Source organism: Austrofundulus limnaeus, unplaced genomic scaffold (assembly GCF_001266775.1).
Source record: "Austrofundulus limnaeus strain Quisiro unplaced genomic scaffold, Austrofundulus_limnaeus-1.0 Scaffold46, whole genome shotgun sequence".
NCBI lineage: Eukaryota > Metazoa > Chordata > Actinopteri > Cyprinodontiformes > Rivulidae > Austrofundulus > Austrofundulus limnaeus.
Window position 1 is genome coordinate 1,049,712 of NW_013952448.1, and position 22,066 is coordinate 1,071,777.

The 22,066-nt window shown below is 38.9% G+C and overlaps 1 protein-coding gene across 6 annotated transcripts in view; it reads right to left on the reverse strand.

Annotated features, from left to right (window-relative positions):
- The window catches only part of chd9 (chromodomain helicase DNA binding protein 9), an 85,063-nt gene that overhangs the window by 11,037 nt on the left and 51,960 nt on the right, over nucleotides 1-22,066 (reverse strand). For all 6 annotated transcript variants that reach the window (XM_014007965.1, XM_014007964.1, XM_014007963.1 and 3 more), the window contains 23 exons: nucleotides 21,357-21,474; nucleotides 20,930-21,016; nucleotides 20,535-20,672; nucleotides 18,715-18,836; nucleotides 17,420-17,663; nucleotides 13,365-13,541; nucleotides 13,108-13,251; nucleotides 11,250-11,505; nucleotides 10,719-10,929; nucleotides 8,948-9,143; nucleotides 8,561-8,743; nucleotides 7,640-7,825; nucleotides 7,415-7,525; nucleotides 7,069-7,265; nucleotides 6,739-6,938; nucleotides 6,443-6,602; nucleotides 3,253-3,342; nucleotides 2,567-2,670; nucleotides 2,191-2,308; nucleotides 2,020-2,077; nucleotides 866-914; nucleotides 428-674; nucleotides 100-305 (listed from right to left, as the gene is read on the reverse strand). In XM_014007965.1, coding sequence (XP_013863419.1) covers nucleotides 100-305; nucleotides 428-674; nucleotides 866-914; nucleotides 2,020-2,077; nucleotides 2,191-2,308; nucleotides 2,567-2,670; nucleotides 3,253-3,342; nucleotides 6,443-6,602; nucleotides 6,739-6,938; nucleotides 7,069-7,265; nucleotides 7,415-7,525; nucleotides 7,640-7,825; nucleotides 8,561-8,743; nucleotides 8,948-9,143; nucleotides 10,719-10,929; nucleotides 11,250-11,505; nucleotides 13,108-13,251; nucleotides 13,365-13,541; nucleotides 17,420-17,663; nucleotides 18,715-18,836; nucleotides 20,535-20,672; nucleotides 20,930-21,016; nucleotides 21,357-21,474 — 3,602 coding nt within the window. The remainder of the gene's footprint in view (nucleotides 1-99; nucleotides 306-427; nucleotides 675-865; nucleotides 915-2,019; nucleotides 2,078-2,190; nucleotides 2,309-2,566; nucleotides 2,671-3,252; nucleotides 3,343-6,442; nucleotides 6,603-6,738; nucleotides 6,939-7,068; nucleotides 7,266-7,414; nucleotides 7,526-7,639; nucleotides 7,826-8,560; nucleotides 8,744-8,947; nucleotides 9,144-10,718; nucleotides 10,930-11,249; nucleotides 11,506-13,107; nucleotides 13,252-13,364; nucleotides 13,542-17,419; nucleotides 17,664-18,714; nucleotides 18,837-20,534; nucleotides 20,673-20,929; nucleotides 21,017-21,356; nucleotides 21,475-22,066) is intronic.

Below are 22,066 nucleotides of genomic sequence, written 5' to 3' on the forward strand. Positions count from 1 at the left end.
GATTAGAAATTAAGTGTTAACGAGCAGTTGGACAGGTGTACCTAATAAAGTGGCCGGTGAGTGTATATGAGCAGCCAAGAAACAAGAAAGACCTCTGACCTCCTTCTTTAGGTGGCAGGCGACACACCCGTCTGCACATGGCGGCGAAGGCGCACAAGTATTTCTGCAGGCTCTCGTCGGTTTTCTTGTGCAGCCGAGCCATGGCCCTGAACTTGGTCCAGTCAAAGCGCCCAAGGTTTGGGTCAAAAACGACACCAAAAGTGGAGACGACCCGGTAGAAGTCAGCCTCTTCTCTTCTGGTCCATCTGATCAAAAGGATTTCATAACAATACATTTTTATATTTCAAATTTGTATATCACAAACATTAGAACATAGATTAGATTTGTTGATTTATTAATTTCTCATCCATCATCAGTGTCATTTGACCTTTGTTGACGTTCAATCTTTGCAGCCATCTTGGGGTTAAGCGTGTCATTGAGTGTGGGGGGGAGCGGGCAGAGTGGAGCAGACAGAATCATGGGCTGCTGGGACTGAGACTGAACTTGGTGGATATGGAGGATCTGCCGGCTCTTGGTGAAGCGCTGGGAGGCTGTGATCAATCGCCTCAGTCTAGCCGTCAACACAGAGGGGGAGGGCCAGTAGGTCGTCTGGCCTTCTGTCATTGGAGCTGCATCTGGATCAAAGCCATTAAAAAAATCTATTTCAAATAATCAGAAGGCCTTATTTTCCTTTTCTTAATATATTTTAAGACATATCTGTTTCTTTTTTAAACTTGAGTATGATCTCCCAGTGGGAAGTCTTTGTTTATGAATCCCTGTGATTGAGCATAATTTCACTATGGAATAAAAAAGTAGTAAGACCCACCTCCAGGATTATCAGCGACAACCAAATCTCCAGGAGAGGAGGCGTCATCCTGTGGGACAAAATAAATACCTTTATTTAGGACAAACTGGACCATAAAATCAAAGACATTATTACGTTTCATGAATTTACAGAAATTATAGAGCAAGACTATAATTACATTTTATTAATAACTAACAAATATTTGTACAGAAAATTCTTCGGTGCAGGGTGAAACGTGGGAACATTTCTTGAGAAACCCATGACTTAAACTGACTTCAACTTTAGATCCTTACTATTGCATTTTTTTTCTTGATGTGGCCCAAATATTTAATTTTATTCACTAAACATGACATCATTTTCTACATAACATGATTGTCTTTACATTTAATAGCAATCAAATCTGAAGCAATATTTTGAAAAGGTGCATAAAGCAAAATGCAAAGAAGACACTTTATCAATAGGTTTGAAGTGATTAAATAATAATCCACTTTTGTAATTTTGTAAAAAAAAAAAATCTAAACAGAGGTAAACAACAACTGTAGTGGAAATCATGGTGAGCTCATCCTCAGCATGTCACCTCTGAAGACACTCGTCAGTAATGTAAGTTTACAATAAACCAGTTCAGACTGGAAACTGCTGTTGAGTCTTATGTTTTTAATCTTTGCCTGGTTACATGATTTTCAGTGGTTGCTCTGTTGCCCTCTATTGTACATCAAGTCTTCTTAGAAACAGATTTAAAGCAAACCTGAAACGTTTTTTTTTACCCTTTTCATTTACCAAATCCATTTCACATAAAGTCACATAAACTATCAGGGGAAATTTGACTAAACATATTTAAAAGCTAAATACGCAGACATTTATTTACTTTCCTTATAAAGCAAAACTTATTAAACACTAAATGAATAATGTAACAGGACAATGCCCCAACAAACTATTTATATTTAGTGTTTTTAAAATAATCCATATAAAGATTAAAGATCATTGGTGGTAACATCCAATCTCGTCAGTCCTGCATTGCTACAATAAAATGTGTGAACATATGCTTAATCCATTTGGTTCAGACAGTTTGATGCAACAATCTTATCAAGTACTGAGAGACTCTTCACTGTTGCAGTTTTACAGGCTTTAATCGTTTAAGTTAAAATAAAATTTCCCTTTGATTCTAGTGATCTCACCTCCATGTCATCCTTTATAAGGGCTGGAGCAGGCTTGTACTCTGGATCATCCACATCCCTGCACACACACATAAGATTATTTTTCACCGGTAGTATTGTACAGAAGTTTGACGAGGAAGTGAAACAAAATCAGCGTGTTTTTCAGGCTCCATACTGATGGTGTGTACTCACCCATCCATGAAATCGTTGCCCCTCTGCTCGGCAGCGATGGCCTTCTCGTCCGGTCGCCCCACACGCTCTAAAAAGCACAAGGTCGGGTCTGCACGGATAGTGTGGTACTTCTCATAACCTGGAGTGTGCAGAATGATAGGCAAACGGCAACATTAGCAAAGGATCAAGCATGGAGCAGGAAACATACACTAGCTGAGTAATTTCTCAGAGAAACTGAATATTTTCTGAAAACAGGTTTTAAAACTAAACTGTTGAGAAAAATAAAAAAACAATTGTTGAGAAAAATCGGACACAATGCCCTGGACTGTTGACCCTAAACCCACAAAACATAAATAGTTACAATTTTATTCAAAGTTAGACATATTCGATTTCTTACCGTGCTTGAATACACCGAGCATCAGACACTTGTCGGCAACTGCGTCCCACCACAGGGCTGGCAGCTCTGAGTGGTCCGGATCTGGCACCCAGATCTTTACCTCACTGTGGACAAAGATGAGACAAAGTTGTTGACAGATACTTTAGGAAGAGATGTTTCCATTTCTCAGAATGCTCACTCTTATTATACTTGCTGTTAAGATAGACATGTTTACTAAAAGAAACCTAAAATAGCTGTAATTTTAGCTGCTGCATCTGTAAGTTGGTAAAACAATCTATTACATCACATAAATGCTTTTGCTGTTAGCAAACTAAACGAAAAAAAATCCTGGTTTGAATTTGATAAGCCAATTTACTGGAATTAAACTCTGACACATAAAAAAACAGATAATTTTTCACCACCAGGGGGTGCTCTATATCTTTCATACAAAACTGCTGAGTGCATGTTTCTTCTTTCAACAGGTTGATTTCACTTGTGAATAAGCACATGTGCTACAGCCAGTTTAAACTAGTTCTTCCACCTTAAATGAATCCTAAAATGTAGGCTCTAGGCAGCTCTATCTTAAACAATTTTTAAATAATTTTGGTTGAAACTTGTCCAGAAGCAAATGTTGCAGAAAAATTCTAGTTTCTCAGAAATCTTTCAAATTTTAAGTTAGCGTCTTAACAGGTCAAAGCTGAGCTCACCTGGAGTCAACGCCATCCAGCACCTTCTGGGCCTGACTTCCTATCACCTCTTGTTTCAGATAGTAGAGCATTCTGACCCTGAGCAGCACCCTGTGGACAGAAAACCCCCACTGGTCACAACAAAGCCCTGACCACACACAACTGCTGAGAGAGCACAACCCACTGCCACCCCCTCACTCACATGCAGAATACAATGCAAATGAGGGGAATGTGTGACAAATGAGCTGTAATCCAAAGCTTGCACTGTACAGCCATGGTTCATTAATTTTCACAGCCACACATCAGCATTCAAATCAAAAACACTTGTGAATGTTTGCTTGTTATTTTTATCAAGCAGGGTACAGTTATAAATCCTTACGCCCTCTACAAAACAGCTTTTCATACTAATTATACCTGCGTAACTCTCAATAAGAGACCATCAGATCGCCAATTCTGATCAATTAAATTAGTCAGATAGCGTATCACCTACAGAAAGGCTCTGAGGACTGAATGAAAAGACAAGTGCCTCTCTGCAGAAGTCGTGTGGTTGTACTCAGGCAGCAGATGAAGGCTGGGAAGCCAAGGCTGACAAACGTACAGACAGCATGACTCACAGGGGAGACATTAGCTCTGTGATGCATGATCGCTCATCACAGACAGCAGCTTTTAAGTGGAGACGCGGTGAAGTGGTGGGATCTGTGGTGTGCCAAGCGGTAACATCTGCTAAGGCTTGACAATTCATTTCACTGCGAGACAATTTTATGCAAAAAAATAAGTAAATAAATAAATAAAAGAAACTTCGTACAGAATGGATTTCAAATTTCATCCTGATATCTGGTGGCAAAAATGGTGCTGAGGTTTCAGGGACTTTCAAAACAAGTTACTGGATGAAGTCACAGGTTGAATATGGAACATGTGTCAGGTCTTTTAAAATGTTTGTACAAACAAAGTACAAAAAAAATAAAAATATTATACATTTAGAAACAAAAAAAATGAGAACTATCTTGCCATATTTAACTATAGCCATGCTTGGTTACTCTTTATGGAGGAACTCTTAAAACATCATTTGTGTTGCATTTATCACTGCAAACTTTTAGACCACAGCATTCAAACCAATAAGTCAGGTGATGGGGCACATTACCTTCTATGAACAATAGAGCCAATCAAGCCTATTGTTAGGGGATGGCCCTCTTTTGCATGTGACTAACCTGTTTGTCCACCATGTGGAGGCAGTGCTTTTAAGGCTGAGTTCACCTGAAACTCATCAGACTGAAGAAGTCTCTTGGATGAGAGACGAAACGTTTCACTAAAGAAGAACCCGTCCAGAGGACCTACTGATTTTTTCTTTTTGATTTTTTCTACCTGGATTACTGAGATGCATCAGGACACTTTTAGATCTTCAGTTTCTATCAAAACCTCTGCAAAGCTTCTGCTTTTTCATTTTAAAGTATAAAATCCTTAGTATTCAATGTTTTTTTTCTCTGTTGATCCCCCTTGACTCATGGCTCCTAAGTCTTTCAGTCTGTCTGTGATGGATGCCTGAGATGTCCATTTAGAGCTGATTCTTCCCTCCCTGCTGACTGGAGCCACTCAGAAACAGCTGCTGACTCCTCAACTGGTCAGCACAACCTTATATCATTACTTTTCCAAGCCTTTGTTGGTGCATGGTGTCTGGGAGAGGAGCTTCGCCCAGAGAGGCTCCACAGAAATTTGTCAGTCTTTAGCCAAGTACAGAAACATAAATGACATGCTCTGCTGGCTTTTAGTAGGGGCAGATACAGCTCATTGTTATTTTTCTGATTGAAAACACACCAAATCCATAAAAGGTTGTTGTAGTTTCAGCTTTTACTAAAATATGCATTAAATGATCAGCTGATAGCTATACATAATAAAAAAAGCACAACCTGTTGTCACTTGGGTTGGGCAGTATTGGCAAAATAATTAATCATGATTAATTGTGGTATTTAGCCGATAATGATTAATTTGACAATTAATCCCCTGGAGTCCCTGGACACCCTTATGTCCTGGTCACATGACTAATTTAGTGGGAAAGATTTGCTCATCATAAAAAGCTGTTCCAAACTGTGTCAAAATTACAGACTTCAGGCTATACATCTAATTTTAAATTGTGTTGATAGATAAATAAATTACTGAACTTTATTTTAATGTTTGTCATATTTGAAGCAGAGAGGAGCAGCGAGCGAGTGGACTCTGCCTGGTGGCATTAATCGTATTAATCAAGTGCCACAAAGTAATCGATTAATGTTTTTCTGACGATTAATTGCACACGATACGATTATGCCCAACCCTAGTTGTCACTGTAGCAAACTAGCTAAGTCCAACATTTGCTGCCATGTTAAGGAAGCAGATAAACCCCTCACCCACAGTCCATCAGTCACATTCCATGTCCTAAGAGTCAGAATGCAAAAGTCAGCAAACTCTGCTTAATGCGTGTCCCCAGTTGCCCGGTGTGTCACATATCAGACAATCTCTGGATTCAGCAAAACTGGACAAAGAAACAATGGAGAACTTTCTATGGAAGCTGCAGGGCTCTCCATCCAATGCCCAACAACTACAAGTCTCCCCTTTGAAAAGAACCAGCCATTTAATTGGCTTTATATCCCAAATGTTTCAATAACATCTATGTTCCCCTCCCTCTGTCAGAAAATAAGAGAGATCTATGATGGCCATTAGCTGGCCTGAAGTCTCATGGAGATTCTTATCAGCCAGCTTAGTATCCATGAGATGATCGTTCGTTAATCAATCAGTAGGCTGTCAGCTCCAATAGACATTGGAGTGCTTCCTAATTACTGTGGCTTGGCAGTGCCACATTAAAATCTGAGTCACATGCAAATTGTATTTTCATTCACTTAAGCATCGTTCTATTAAATATAAATGGAGACAATCACTGTTAGGAGAGAATAATGACCACCTGCCACCTGCTATAATGGCTGAATGGTTTGAAGACAGTGAGGAGAACAAACACATTCTTACAGACGAGAAAAAGAAACAACCAAACCACCATTATGTGCACAGGGAGCTATACACAGATATGGACAGTACATTAAAACTGTTTTATATATGTAGAAGATTCATTTACTACACCTCTGTTACCAATAAGATCATTTAATTTTAGCTACACCTGACTGGATGAACTCGTTTTATAAAATGCAAACACAAATGGTGTGCAGCTGCACAGGGAAACACCTACTTGTTGCAGTGGTGTTTCAAATGCTTCTTGTAGCCGTCGTCCTGAAGCATATGCTCTGGGTTATGTTTTCTAAGCCACTCAGCCTTGTGGATGTCAAAAGAGCTTGATTGAGTCTTCATCTTCTTACCCTTCCGGCCCCGAGGGACCGGAGCAGACAAACCTGGTGAATGAGAAGAGAGCGAGGAAAATAAGCCACAGGTGCTGTACAAAAAGTGCAGTCCTTTCCTAAAATCTTGCTTTAAGGCATGTCAGTTGCCATTAATGCTGACATATTGTTTTTAGCTACACAGACTTACCCAGGTGATTCTGCAGCTCTTTAGTGCGTCCATCCTCAGTGGGAGCAATTAGGTCCCACATAAAGCTCTTAATTTTGTCATCACCACGGTAATGAACAAGGCAGTAAGCCAGCAGGGACCTGCAGATGGACTCTACATCCCACTCAGTCAACTGCTTCTTAAAACGACCATGGTTGAGAATATCCTTCCAACGACCCCATCTGGGAAACCAAAGCCATTATGAAACTAAGTGAAACTCAGATTTTGAATTATCATTAGATTCCTTATTTACTTGTTAACACCATCTTAAACAGGCTAATAAACAACAATAAGTTAAATTTACTATCATACCCATAAACAAGCAAGTTTTTCTCCACTCTAAAGCATTCTGTGCGACCGTAGCTGTTGGGTCGATCATTTCGCCTCAGCTTAGGCTTGGTGTCGTCACTGTCACTTTCACCCTCTGAAAGTTCTGCTAACTCGTCTTTGGTGGCACTGAACGGTCTCGTCTGCTTCCTGACACGAGGAGTGTCGATCACCAAGCTGTTCTGCAGAGGGAGAGAGGAGGAAGAAGAAGATTTAACAGTGATCTTCCCGGCCTATAGCTCTGTCAAAGGAAAACTACAAGTCTACTCGCTTTGAGAGTCCCAATTATACTGTTTGCCAAGAATCTTCTCCACTGTAGAGAAGTACTTACTCTGCCATTAACCATATCCATATCAATGTCAGCCTTTTTGGCCCACTTGTCCCAGAAATTTGGGTCATCCAGAGAGATGTCTGTGCGGTTTCCGGATGCTACAAAACTAGCCTGAAAGCAGAGAATTAAAGATTTATCTGGTCAAACGTCTGGGGAATGTAGTGACTTCTTAAAAAAAATCTAGATGATAAGGTAAAAAGATCCCCCTTTCCGAGTTTTATTTACTTTAGCAAAGGTGGATCCTCGTCCCTCTGACTCAATGGTGATGGTCTTCGTCCTACGCTGCAGGATCTGGTCAATATCTTCCTCACAGAATTTGGCCCCTTCATCCTCCTCATCCATGATGGCCCCATAGGCACCACGCCGCAACAGGTCCTCAATCTCTTTCTTGGACAACTGCTGCTGTACAGCCTGAAAAGTAATGGGGCTCAGTTTATGTCAAGTATCTAAAATGTTATTTATTAAACCTAAACTTTTTTTTTTGCAAAACATATGACAATTTTTAAGGTCAACAAAAATAGACAGTTAAACGCCAACACACAGCCAAACACACACATGTTGGATTATTCAAGTTGTAACATCAACAGCTCCAAATGTAACCCCGGCATCTGTTTGGCATGCAAATATGTTCAGTTGCAACAGATGCAGAAAGCAGCTAATACCTCAACCTTCTAATAGTTCAGATAAATCTCAGGGGGACACAAACTGCAGCTCAACTTCCACCTACACACTTCACACACTGCTGACACACTCCTTCTCCAGCAGATTATACTAACAGGATCGGTTACACACTGAGAAAATTTTAGCACTGACCTGCATAATCTCTTTTTATGACATATTATTGTTTACCATCTCCTACAGTGATTCTTACTACACTGGGTATGACATTTATTTTTATTTGGGAAAAAAATATTTAAAAAAAATTAGAAGAAATACCATGTTTTGTTAATCTTTATATTGCTATTTACAAGAACAAGAGTAAAGAGTAAACAGTATTAAAAGTGGGTGACTATGTGGAGTTTAATTGAAAAAAAGTTTTTGTCTAGTGATTTGATGCTGGGACAAAACTAAAGAAGCAAATAAAAAGAAACAGACAAGACTATATTTATATAATCAGCGGACCATGTGGACAGTTGTCAGACTCACCCCTCCCCCGGTGCCTCCTCCCAGGCTATTATCTCGACCACTCATGCTCTGTAACACTGCTTTGTCCAGGCCCAACTTCAGGCTGGCGCGGTCAAACATTTCACGCTCGTATGAGTTTCTGGTGATTAGTCGATACACCTTCACTGCTTTATTCTGACCGATGCGGTGGCAGCGAGCCTGGGCCTGTCACGTGCACAAAAAAATGATTACACATGCAGTAAAGAGAGATTTTGGACCAATATCTTTTGACTTAATTTCGTTTCTGTTCTAACATAAAAGCTTGCAATAAAATTAAACAAAGCAAGCATCTTAACTAACATGTAACAAGTCACTAATCCTAAAATATTTAAGAAAAACACATCAAAACAGTGAGGTTTCAAGTCCTACCTGCAGGTCGTTCTGTGGGTTCCAGTCAGAGTCAAAGATGATGCAGGTGTCTGCAGCAGTAAGGTTGATTCCCAGGCCACCAGCTCTTGTACACAGGAGGAAAACGAAGCGGTCCGAGTCAGGCTTACTGAAGCGGTCTATAGCAGCCTGTCGCAGGTTTCCACGAACCCGGCCATCGATACGCTCATACAAGTACCTGTAACATGACACCACAGAACAAAACACCCATAAATTAAACTATCATTCCGAACAAAATGGAAACTGCCTCCAAATTTTGGTTGGTTGTAGATGTACATTCAGTGATTACGTTTGAGTTTTATTAGAATTCATCTAGTGATTCACAAAATATGTTGCTAACAGACAAACAGACGAACACACACATGCAATTACATGGTTGCCTCACATATATGCAGCAGGCAATAAACCATGTTGAATGCAGCACTTAATCTTTTGCTACAAACTTATTCAGCCTTTAAACATCTTTCAACAACCCAATTATCTATTTTTAACATAGCCATAGTGCATGTTGGCTTTGAATGCGCCACAAACTAGACATTCATTTTCCTTCCTTTCTAAACCGGAGAAACAGCACCCTCAAAAACTGTTTCTTCGAAGTCCATTCTCGTCCCCTCCCACAGTCCGACCCCCTGCCCTCCCTGGGGTAATCCACTTCCACTCAAGAGGAACCTCACAGACTCTCCTGCTTGTCTGATGTGGAGGAGCCCTGAGGGCTTCTGTAACCTGCTGCTGAACCCTGACTGAGGTCTGTGCTGTTCAGCTCCTCACATGGTTACAACAATTTCAGCTTTGCTCAAGATTCTGGCAAGAAGCCAGAGGAAAGAGTGAGAAAATAACAGACACACAAAAGCAATGAAAGGATGCAGAGAAAGACCCCAAATAGGCAAGCAAAGTCAAAAACAGTAAGGAAATATTGAAATATTTTCCAGCACTAATTTTTTCTATTATCAATATCAAATTGCAATAGACAGTGATATGACTTAAAAAATTATCTATATACGTTACATCGATGCGTGATGATGTACGTCACAGGATCAACGGCAGTGCTCAGAACTACCACTAAAATTGACTTCATCACACTAAAATGGTAGATATCTAGACATATTAGTTAATTAAGATAGCTCTAATTATTTACATATTTTTTGATCTAAGTTATTTTTACTATTTTTAACAAAAACACAAACAAAAAAACAAACTTACAAAAAAAAAAAACACACCCCTAAAAACCCTCCCATCCCTCTCCACCTATATCGGATCTGCTAACAAAACATAAATACAAATACATCTTGTATTCATGTATGTATCTGTAAAGACAAAGCACAGGTTTGTGTACAAAGAACCATTATTTGACCATTAGACAAAGTTATCTGCTGAAGTTTTTTCTACATAAGATAAAAATGGCTGCCAGATGGCTCTAATTATATTTTGACATATTTCTATACACATAGGATACACAGACAGAAGACAGAGCAGAGTGTAAAACTGTTAAGCTGACCTTAGCATTTGAAAAATAAACTGCAGGCATATCTGCAGACATTGTTACCAGCTGCTAACACTGGCCACTTGTTAAAACCCAAAGCTACAAATGTGGAGTGATCATTTCTTTATCGTATGCAAACGAACAAGTTCAAACAGTTTCTAATCTTTTGCACTTAGAATTTGGTGCTTTTTAATTATTTTCAGTAGTTGCTGACTATGTGTGATATAACTGAACAGCAGCACCTTTATATTAAATATAGTTGCACTACATTACCTTTTCTGAATGAGGTAGTCTTCCAAGATATCCAGGCAGCGCACCATTTGGGAGAAGATGAGCACCTTGTGTCCTCCTGCCTTCATCTTCGGCAGCAGTTTATCAATAAGGACCAACTTTCCAGCAGATTGCACCATCGCCTGCAGGTGGAAGTCAGCAGCAATAGGGCTGTATACTTCCCTGAAGTCCTCCAGGATCTTCTCTTCTGCCCCTAATACAGAAAAAATAAAAATAAAAATAAAAAAACACAAATATAATCAACAATACTGTATTGTACACATTTCTCTTCTATTTTCCACAACTTTATGTAATTGTATATACCCTATTGCTAAAGAAATATATATATTTTTAAATTGAAAGTTAAGGTACCTAAAACTTAATGTTTAATATCAAGTATAAGTGCAGTTGAATGGTCCAAATGCAACAAACATTTATGCCTCAATTAGCTTAAGTGAGCCAACAAAGCGTAACAAATAAACAAAACAGTGCAAAATTAATGATACAATTCAGCTCACTTCCGTCCCAGTTTACCTTTGATGAGGTAGGGGTGGTTACAGCACTTTCTTAACTCCATCATGGTGTTGACCAGGTTGGGCATATTTGACTGACCAGCTCCTTTGGCCAAGAAAGAGAAATTCTTCTCAAGGATGGCCCGGTAGTATTTCTTCTGGATGTTGGTGAGCTCAACTTCAATAATAGTTTCCTCTTTAGGAGCAAGCTTCTTCTCCACATCCTCCTTCAAACGGCGCAGCATCATGGGCTTCAGGATAGCCTGAAGTTTCTGTACCTGTGGTCAGAACAGGTCACAAGACAGTTAGGACATCCAGAATCTGCTTCTATAAGCAGCCTTCTGCACAATTAAAGAGCAAAGGTTAGTGACCTTCGTTAATTTGGATGGAATTTGGATTTAGTTTTGTGCAATTCACATTCAGACAGTGATCAAAAATAAAGGTTAAATATAAATTCCTTTTACATCAACTTAAATCAAGCAACAAGTGACATGTTCTAGTGTAACAATTTTTGAAGTCAAAATATGCCTGCATCACTTGTGATCATTTGAGAACCAGGTTTTTTTTCCCAGTGTATTTACTCTCAGTTTCATCACCTTGCAAAAACTGGAATGAATTGTATAAAAAAATTCTGATTAGGTAGCGACAACCATGTTACCTGTAGACTTTTATTTTTATTTTTACCGCCGTTTTACCAGGTAAATCCCATTGAAATCGCAGATCTCTTTTTCAAGGGAGGTCTGGGCCTGAAAGCAACTTATTGTACATATTTTTGGGGTATGGGGAAAACCGGAGTACYCAGAGGAATACCACGCAAATACAAGGAGAACATGCAAACTCCACAGAAAGACCCCAGGTCCGAACCCAGAACCTTCTGACTGWGAGGCCAGACCAGTCATCTTTCAATGCAAACTTGTTCAAGAAAATAATTAACTAATAATTAAACATATTCAATTATGAAACACAAACTTACAATTTCAGGGTCTGATTTACTTGCTTTTTAATGTAACATTGAAATACAGTACTTGTCTCACGTACAAAGTGGTGCTTACATCATAACCATGATTTTTTTTGCATACATTTTAAATTAATTTGTTTTACATCAGTTATGTTATGAGTTATAATATGTAATGAAACTGTGTCACCCAACAGCACCACAACCTTTTTACTAAGAAAAGGATTACAYGCTTCCTGTGGCTTTTAGATTTACAAACCCATGTTGAGTTCCAAATAATTTCACTTGCAGCTTCACATTCCACRTTTCTCTGTGTTGCACATCTGAGAGAAACGTTTAAATTTCAAACTTTTTCTCTGCTTTGACACATGATTGGAATAAGTGAATGAATAACAGGCTTCTGCAGAACTTGAAGACATGCTGAAGAGCAGCGAAAYGACTAAAGCATTTAGGATAATGGCTCTCAAGGACCAGGATTGGGCACCAGTGCCCTATATTAAGTCTGTATTTTAGCTGTAGATTTTCTTACGGTAAAAAATATAGCCAAACACTTGCTGAAAGCATTTTTCTTTTGAGAAATGTTCAAGTACGTTGAAGAAACATATGTTATTTCTAGTGTTTAAATCACTGTGGATAGCTTAGAAAATATTAAATGGTTCTATTTAAACTGAAGTGAAATTTACAACTAAGACAAAAATAAATAAACAAACAAATAAATAAAAGCATCAATACAAAAAATGTTTCTTTTAGGAATTGTTTCATAAATTAAAAAAGTTAGCTGTTGAATAAAACCTTGAGAAATGAGTTTGACTCACTTATCCCATGCACATTTATAGCCAGTATATTTTTCTTGTTTTTGAAATATTTATTAAGAACATTTATCACATAAAAAACAAGACATATTTGTGCAAATCTGTGCGCTCACCTGCTCCTCTGTCTTGAGGTCTCCAAACTCCTGCATGAAGGTATTTTCAGAAGGGAAGCGAGCTGGTTCCAAGAAGTGGAGGAGACTGAAAAGCTCCTCAACTGTGTTCTGGAGAGGGGTGCCCGTCAACAGGACCTTGTGCTCCTTAAAAAAAAAAAGAAAAAAAAGACAAAAGTTCAAAATTCAAGTCAAAATGATTTTTGTGTGTGAGTGAACAAATATTTTTTATATATAGAATTCCATGATGGGTTTCATACCAGGTTCATGAGCTTAAAGCCCTCTAGCAACTTGCAGTTCTTGTTCTTGAGACGATGGGCCTCGTCAATAATTACGCAGCGCCACTCTATGGCGTTGAGCTCAGGACAGCCTCCCAGGATCATCTCAAATGTGGTGATAACTGCCTGGAACTTGTATGCACCTCTTATCACACGACCCTGARGAAAGAAAGTGGTGAGATGTGGACATTTTAGACAGAACAGTAATTTTATGCACAAGTGAAAGTGTCATACAACTTGAGGCATTATTTTTATGTTAAAAATGTTTCAAATCTTTTAGATGCTTTGGTTTATGGAGAAAGTGCATTGTTATTAAAAATACCTAACAGTGTGAATATCTGYGCAAATCTTGTTTGTTGATGTTTCAGGTTCATTTTTTCTAAATATGGACATCATAAACCCATCAATTTGCAGCTATTTATGTCAAAAACCTGTATTTTTCTATTAAAAATTGACAGAAAACACACCTTTTCTTAGGAAACTATTAGTGACAGAGCATATGCATTAGCTCCTGCTCATCTATCTTTTTGAGGAGGCTGAGCATTTCCATGCCTCTCCATTTGTATCTATTGCCTTGACAACAGTCCTCGAGGGATACTCAGTTATTCTGTAACCCAGCCTCCCCCCCCACAGCCAGCCAGTCAAAAGACTGCTGTGGAGGAGCCACTCGTTCAGATATGCCTGAGCAGCGCTGACAGAACGCTCTCCTTCGGGAGTGGTGTGACATCAGAGGCTGTGTTAGAGACAGTCTGGTGGCGGCTCCGCTCTGTTCTCACCTTAATTCCTGCTACGGTTCGCCTGAACACTAAGAGCTCCTAAGTGCCTGTTGCAAAACATCACATGGCCTGCCAACCACAGACCGCCTCTGTTCAAGGCTCACTAACTGCCTCTCAGCCTATTTGTTGTAAAGCAAGCGCCCCCTGCCAGCTTACTATTACAAACCATTAACTCATTAAAATCTTCTCACTCCAAACACAATGTGAACAATCTTCATCTTCAAGAGAAAAAGAAAATACTTCATTGACAAAGTTGCCTTCTTTTTAATTTCTGAAACTGAACTTCATAAAATATCCAAATGAATACAAAGACTTAAAACCAATAAAGCCACAGAAATTCTGAACTTTTCTACCAATCCATTCTGAAAGAAGCTGAAACATTTCATCCAGCAGAGATATTGTAGCCTTACATTTCCCCTATTTTTTTCTGCCCTAAGGTAACCGAGTCTGTGCATTAGTTACAAAAATGTTAAATGTATTTGGATTCATGTTGCATATGGTAATCACGTTCTGCCAACCATTTTAATATATGACTCCTAACGTCGTAGGCAGACCTCCTCTTCTGAATCATATAATTGCATTACTCAGAGAATTTTGCGTCGCTGACACACTGCTGCTGTTTTCAAAAAGCACTGTGATTACTTTAATCAAAGTGAATCATTGCTTTCCAGCTTGAAGGCAAGCACAGCACTGCTCTTTGGCTGCCTGCTTTTAAAAAGGTAAAGATTAGAAGTATTACAGTTAACTACAAGGTCTCTGAATCCTCATAATTTTWGTTAAATAAGTGGTACAAAGATATATATGATGCCCTTTTTTTTACAAAGCTAACTTTTGACGGCTTATATAAGAAACCTTTTACACCAAGCTGACAGCTTGTAGAGAGTCTGCCTCTTTCTTGTTTTGTAAGTGTGAAAAGTATAGTTGGCTCAATTTTACCCCATCATCATCATCTTTCTTGTCAATCAGGAAGAATGATCACACTCAATGGCAAAGTAATATTTTGAGCCTAAACTAAATAAAACACACAATTTAGTCACAGTGAATACCAACAACTCAAACGAACAATCAACATTTATATTTAAGCTACTCTAAAATTTTTCACTTCGTGTATGAAGTYGCTGAGGTAGCTAAAATGTCCAACGTTGCAAGGCTTCTGGGTGGATGAGATTTGCCCTGATGTTCTTAAGGCTCTGGATATTGTGAGGCTGTCTTGGTTGTCATGACTTTGTAATATTGTGTGGACATCAAGGGTAGTGCCACTGATGGTTCCCCTCTTCAAAAAAAAAAAAAAAGGGTGGAGGGTTGTTCCAATTATAGGCACATCACTCTTGAGGGGTCATGGGAGTTTGCCCATCCTGTCTGCATGTGCTTTGTGGACTTGGAGAAGGCRTTTGACTGTGTTCATTGAGGTACACTGTGGGAGGTGCTCCATGTGTTTGGGATTGTGAGTCCATTGTTACAGGTCATTCAGTCCCTATACAAGCGGTGCAAAAGTTTGGTGGATTGCTCTCCCTGCGTTGGGGGGTGAGGTTCTGCGTTAAGTGGAGGGGCTCAAGTACTTTGGGGTTTTGTTCTTACGTGAGAGAAGAATGGAGCGTGAGATTGATAGATCAGTGTGGCTTCTCCAGTRCTGCAGACTCTGTACAGGTCTGTTGTGGTGAAGAGGGAGCTGAGCTATAAGGCAATACACTCAGTTTACTGGTCAGTCTAAGTTCCTACCCTCACCCACAAACTTTGGGTGGTGACCAAAAGAACAAAATCTCAGATACAAGCAGTCAAAATGAATTTCCTCTGCAGGGTAGCTGGACTCTCCTTAGTGACAGGGTGAGAAGTTTAGTTATTCAGGAGAGACTCAAAGTAGAGCTGCTGCTCCTCAACATTGCGAGGAGCCAGTTGTGGTGATTCAGGAATCTGGTATGGGTGCCTCTTGGACGCCTCACTAGGGAGGTGCTTCAGGCATGTCCCACCGGGAGGATACCCCGGAGAACATGTGTTACACGCTGGACAGACCATGTCTCTCAACTGGCCTGGGAACACCTTGGAATTCTCCCAGAAGTGCTGGAAGAAGTGGCTGGGGAAAGAGAGGTCTGGGCCTCCCAGCTCAAGCTGCTGTCCCCATAACCCAACTCTGGAACAAACGGCAGATTTTGGATGGGGGGATGGATGGGTATGATTTATAGAGTACCATTTTACTTTTAATGGCAAAGTTTTATTTTCTTGTACATGCATGCATATGTTGTTTGTTCTAACTGACAGTAAGATTAAATCTTTGGTTAAATTTTACAAAACATAAGACACCAGATCAWTGGAGGAAGCTCTGATATTTCTGTTAATGGAGAAACACTATTTTTATAGATTTGTCACAAAGAGACCRCCATGAAAACTACCTCCTGGTTAGTACAGCTTTGGTTGCCTGGGGGAGGTRCATTCTCTCTCAGCCACAGAGATGTACAAAATTGTTCCAATGTCCTTTCACAAGCTTTTTGACGGTCTTTATAAGTTTTGWTTGACCATCTTCATAAGTTTTACTGAAACAGATGTAGAGATGGCTGTATTCTCTAACAGCTTTGGTCAGTGACCCCTTAAGTGGAGCAGAAATCAGAGAAGCATATTTCAGCCATTATTTCACATAAAAGCTTCCACAAATTCTGTCCAATCACACAATACTTGATGTATATCTTGCAAGAAAATTGTTCTGATGGAGGCAATGCTCAGGATGAGGTCTCTAGGGCAGTGCAAGAAGTAATACATGCAGTTTTTGTCAAGCAATAACTTCAGTGAGACACAGGTTTGGCACTTCTCATCAAATATAAGCCAGGCTTCGGTCTGTGTGTTGTATTCAAGAGCTATTTTCTCTTCCAGGTGCTAGTGAGGAGACAGCTGAGTGGTCTGCTGTTGCAGCTTGTTTWTGATGTTACTTTGGTGGATAGAGGCTATAAAACCTTAGCAGCTACTATGAGCACAAAATGAACCAACTCTGCTGGGTATCAGCTTTATATTTTAGATCATAATATCAATAACTACAGTACTGTAACAACAGGAAGAACATAACAAAAATAAGTGCTTGCCACAAAGGTTTTATATCCATAGTCTGCAAGCTTACTTGAAATGTGCATTTATAAAACAGCCAGCTCAGAACAAAATAATCCTCAGGCCAACTGAAAGGCTCAGTGTACACATAATAAAATTCCATTATTTATTAATTTCCCCATGGTGAGATGAGGAATGCCCATGACATTTCTGTGCTTGGAGTGCACTTACCTGTGCATCCCTGAAATACATCTCATACTGCTGCAGCATCTGCCTGCTGATCATGCTTCCATGGTAAACAATGACGTTGAGGTGGGTCCAGGTGTGAAACTCGCGCTCCCAGTTTGCAATAGTAGACAGGGGGGCAATTATTAGGAAGGGTCCTTTGATRCCAATTCGATGCATCTCTTCCAGGAACGTAATGGACTGAATGGTTTTTCCCAGGCCCATCTCATCAGCTAAGATGCAGTTGCGCCTGACGGGTGTTAGAAAATAAAAGATTTTAGGAAAAAATAAGACAGATATGTTGGTAATTCAACAAGTAGAAATAATACAACACAAATGTGTACAGGACAACATGTGTGTGAGAAGTATGCCACATGAAAAATATCTCCTTATTAGTAGAAATTGTTGAGTATTTATCATAAGATTTTCTGTTGCCTGTAACTAAACACAAGAACCTGTCGAAGGGCAAAAGGAGCAAAATAAATAAATAAATAAATAAATAAAAATCCCTAGATACTAAAAAAATAAACTGTAAACAGTGGAAGAGAAAACATCATCATCAGCAGTAATACCATACAAAAAAATTGAAGTATAACTGATTTTACTGCTCTGTGGTGTGCTCCTGAAAATCCATTTATTCAGCTGTCCAGTGGGTGGGGGTATTATATCTTGATGCTAATTGCAACGTGCAGATATTCCCACTGGCCTCTTAAGCAGCTCTCCACTTTTGATGAATCTCTGTGTAGGCATACACAAGCTCCTGCGCGCTCACACATACACTAACTAATTCCCTGGGTTAATACAAGTACGCTGACACTCTACTCCAGATGCACCGTGCAGCGCTTCCTTAAGGGATCGTGGGTGAAGAGAAGCAATTGGTTTTTGCACCAGTGTGCACCTTGACAACAAATTTTACACTCCTAACCCCAATAAGAACAAATAGAACAGTATAAAAGCATGGCCCTTAAAAAGTATTCCAAATTGAAAACAACCATTTATTATACATTATTTGCAGTCTCAAAAGACACAGAAGATGCTTGAAATACACAATCATTTTGAATTACAAGATCTCCATGTTAGAAGTCACATAATATTAAAGTGATAGACTAAAACAAATTACCATGTTATTTAGCCAGCCTTTACCGGTATAAATTAGAAAATATTTAGAATTATACTATTTCAGCATTTTTCCCAAAAACATCAGCTGTGTTTGATAGAATTTGTATATCTATAAATATTGTGTCACAATCACAAAAAAGTGATGCTTAAAATCTTAAAATTTGAAATAGTTTAACACTAACCTGTTGTACCAGTTGAAAAGAAGCCAGTTGACCCCCTCAAGCTGGTAATCCCTGAGGGTGTTGCCATTCCTGTATTCCCTTGATTGTTCCCTCTTCTTCCACAGGTTGGCTGGAGGCCGTTCCTGAAGTGAAAGCATTGCAAAAGCAGATTTTATTTTTGTCTTAAGATTTATAAAGTTCTGAGGGGGAAAAATGCCTCCAATGCTGCTTCTAAACTAAAAAGATTATTGCARGTCTGAAAGAGGAATACACACATTTTATAAATAGGCAAAATAGKGTTTTCACTTTTGGTGTTTCAAATGTTTATTTTTATTGGGGTAATTTTTCAAGTACTCTTTCAGCTGTCATGAAAAGGAGTTCGAAGCTCATTTTATCAGCAACATCTTTGAGTAAATAACAATTGTAGTCATTTAAGAATAGACTCTTAAGTTTACAAGGTGTCTTGAATGAGACGTGAAGTCTTACAGGTTATGATGTGCAAAATTATGCAGATTATATATATTTTTAAGGGTATCTTTACATTAAACTAATYTTTCTTAGACTCAGATTTGCACTTACATGTGGTGCTTTTAAAAGCAATGTAGATTTAAAAAGAAATCTGCAAAATCTTTAGTTATAAAGTAAGTATAACTTAACTATGTCTACTTCAGATTCTGGCTGTGTTTACATTAAAGAAAAATAAAAATAAAAAGCACAGCTGAGGTCAGACTGCTGCTCCTCTGCAGGGGTGAAGGAAGGAAAGCAAGTGCTCACTTTGTTCTGGGCCCCCTGTTGAAAGCAAAGTAGCAACAGTCTTCATCATGCAGTAAGATTTAATGCAAGCTGGTCTTTTGAAGAAGTATGCAGACAGAGTCACAAAGTTGTAAGGAGAAGTTATAACCATGTCTGCAACACACTGTGTCAATCAAAATCACAGCAGGAAAGTAGAGAAGTGGCTGTGTTGTAAGAAAGGGAAAATGCATCCACTGACRTGTATTAAACAGGTTATTCAGTTCCAAAATAAGCAATATAGAGTTGATTCCATTTTTAAATAAAGTAAAAAAGTAGATATACTATGCCTCTCAGCTTTAAACTACTTGTTGAAACCAACAAATGTATTTAAAAAAATGATGAAATAGGAAAATAGGTTTGCAACATATTCCAACACAATTATTCRGCACAGTAATGTGCAAATATTTGACCAACAAACTTGTCAAACCAGTTTGACAACTAAGATGTGTTCTGGCATACAAAAACTACATACGYAATTGTTTCAATTATCCCACAAGTTGTAGGAGCTAAAAAGAAGACCAGAAGCAGTGACGCTTACAAGTTGTTTTTTTTTACAAAACAAGTTAAGTGAAGGTGTTAAAGTAGTGGACAGGTGGGAACATGTGGCTGGTGAAAAGCTGAAAATGAATTGTAGAGTATTGGTAGTAAAGCTTTAATGACTGAGCCTAGTGCTTTCTGGTTCTAAAATACTATAAATACAGCAAAATGTGGTGGTTAATAAAACAAATATAATATCACGCTGAAAAAAAAATGTTACTTCAACTTATATGGTCTGTTAACAGGAACTCTAAACAGAAACACTGTTTTTCCTTTCCAGACAGAAACCGTAATAAATTACTTTGCAAGTCTTTTTTATTCTTTCTTCGGCTTAGATGTGTAGTCATTGTTGGATGAGTTTAATATTGTCTCATACTTGTTCACTTAAAATGCAGAAAATACTTCTGGGTGCACGAGTTTATGAACAAACAAATATTCTGAACAGCTCTTTGAAACAGAAGCAAAAAAAACAGAAACCAGTAACGGAAAAAATAATGGCTGGCATGTCGTACCATTCTGCGCAAGTCTGGCTTAACTGCCTGCAGCTGCTCAAACTCTTCAATCTTGCTCTGATCGACGTCGTCCTTCAACTCCCAGGTGCTGTCCTCGTACGGCAGTGAGCACCACTTCACCAGGTAGTACACCACTTCCTGCAGCAGGCAGAGGAGAATGAGCACTGGAAAAGACTAGAGCGAGGCCATGTTTAGCTTTTGTAATATTATCAAAGCCTGCGAGGTAGTCTATTAGAGTGGCCTTGGGCCTTTCTAGGATTCAAAGATATCATTAGTGTGAAGCACTATAAAAAAAGGAACAAAACAGCCAAAAACAAGAGCTAAAAAAGATCCTTGGGAACAACAAACACATGCTTCTCAGGCATTATCAAAAGAGAAAAATAGATTTCCTTTACCTCTCCTGTGTCTTTGTCCTCACAATATGATACCTCCAACACTCTGTCTACCTCTACATAGTCAGGGTTAAAAGGGTCCTCTTCCATCTGAGATGAACAAAATCAGACACAAAAGAGAAGAAAAAAAATAAAACAAAATAAATGCAAGTTCCCACACACCATCTGGAATCTGAGATGAATCCCTCGACTGTATCAGCTGAGCAAGCAAATAGATTCAAATAAATGCACACGGATGTGCAAGCCCACACAAATCAAACAAGAAAGTGTTTTAAATATCTAAATAAATCTTCATTTTGCCTATGAAATGAACATATTGGTCCTAAAAGACATCAAAGTATGAAAGCACACAAGTTGGAAGAAAAATACCCTAAAATGAAAGCTGCCCACACAGAGAGAACAGTATGTTTACAGACACAGCCAGCCTTACATCTGTGAAGAAGAGCGCCCTCTGTGCTTGTTTCATCTTGAAGCGTTTGATCTTCTGCTGAATCCTCTTGTCCTTCTCGAGCTGCTGCTCTGTGGCCCACTCGCAGTGAAGGTAGGAACTGAAACACACAGAAACACACAGTAAGACAAGAAACCACACTGAAGGAAATTTCGTAACTCATTAATCGAAGGTTAGATGCAGTATTGTATTTTATRYTTTCTGATCATTTCAGCCTTAAAGTTAAAGCAGACAAAGAATTGGTGTGTGTCATCATGTGTTCTTTCTTTAGTCTAAACAAAAATGAGTTACGTTCTACGTCTGATGTAAAAGGTAACACCTCCACAGGTGTAACCAGGAACAGAAATACATTATAAGGTCAGTTCATTACTATAGTAAAAAGAAGTTGTCAGTATTGCAAAGTCTCTGCTTTAGAGCAGGGCTCCTGTGTTTTTTGTTTTGTTTTCAGCCCAAGGTCTTACACTGAGGCCTGTGTGCTGTACTGTGAACCTGATAGGAGTCAAAAGATTGAAAATAAAGTTTTTAAGAAGAAATTCAGTTGGATTCCTGTTTATTCGGGCATACCATTTTGAACAACGCATAATTTTCCTAAAGCACAACTGCTTCAACATCTGGGTCAACACCCAAAGAAAGCAAGTGATTAGGTTCATTTTCTATAAGAACTAATTTCAGTCACATCATATATATATATA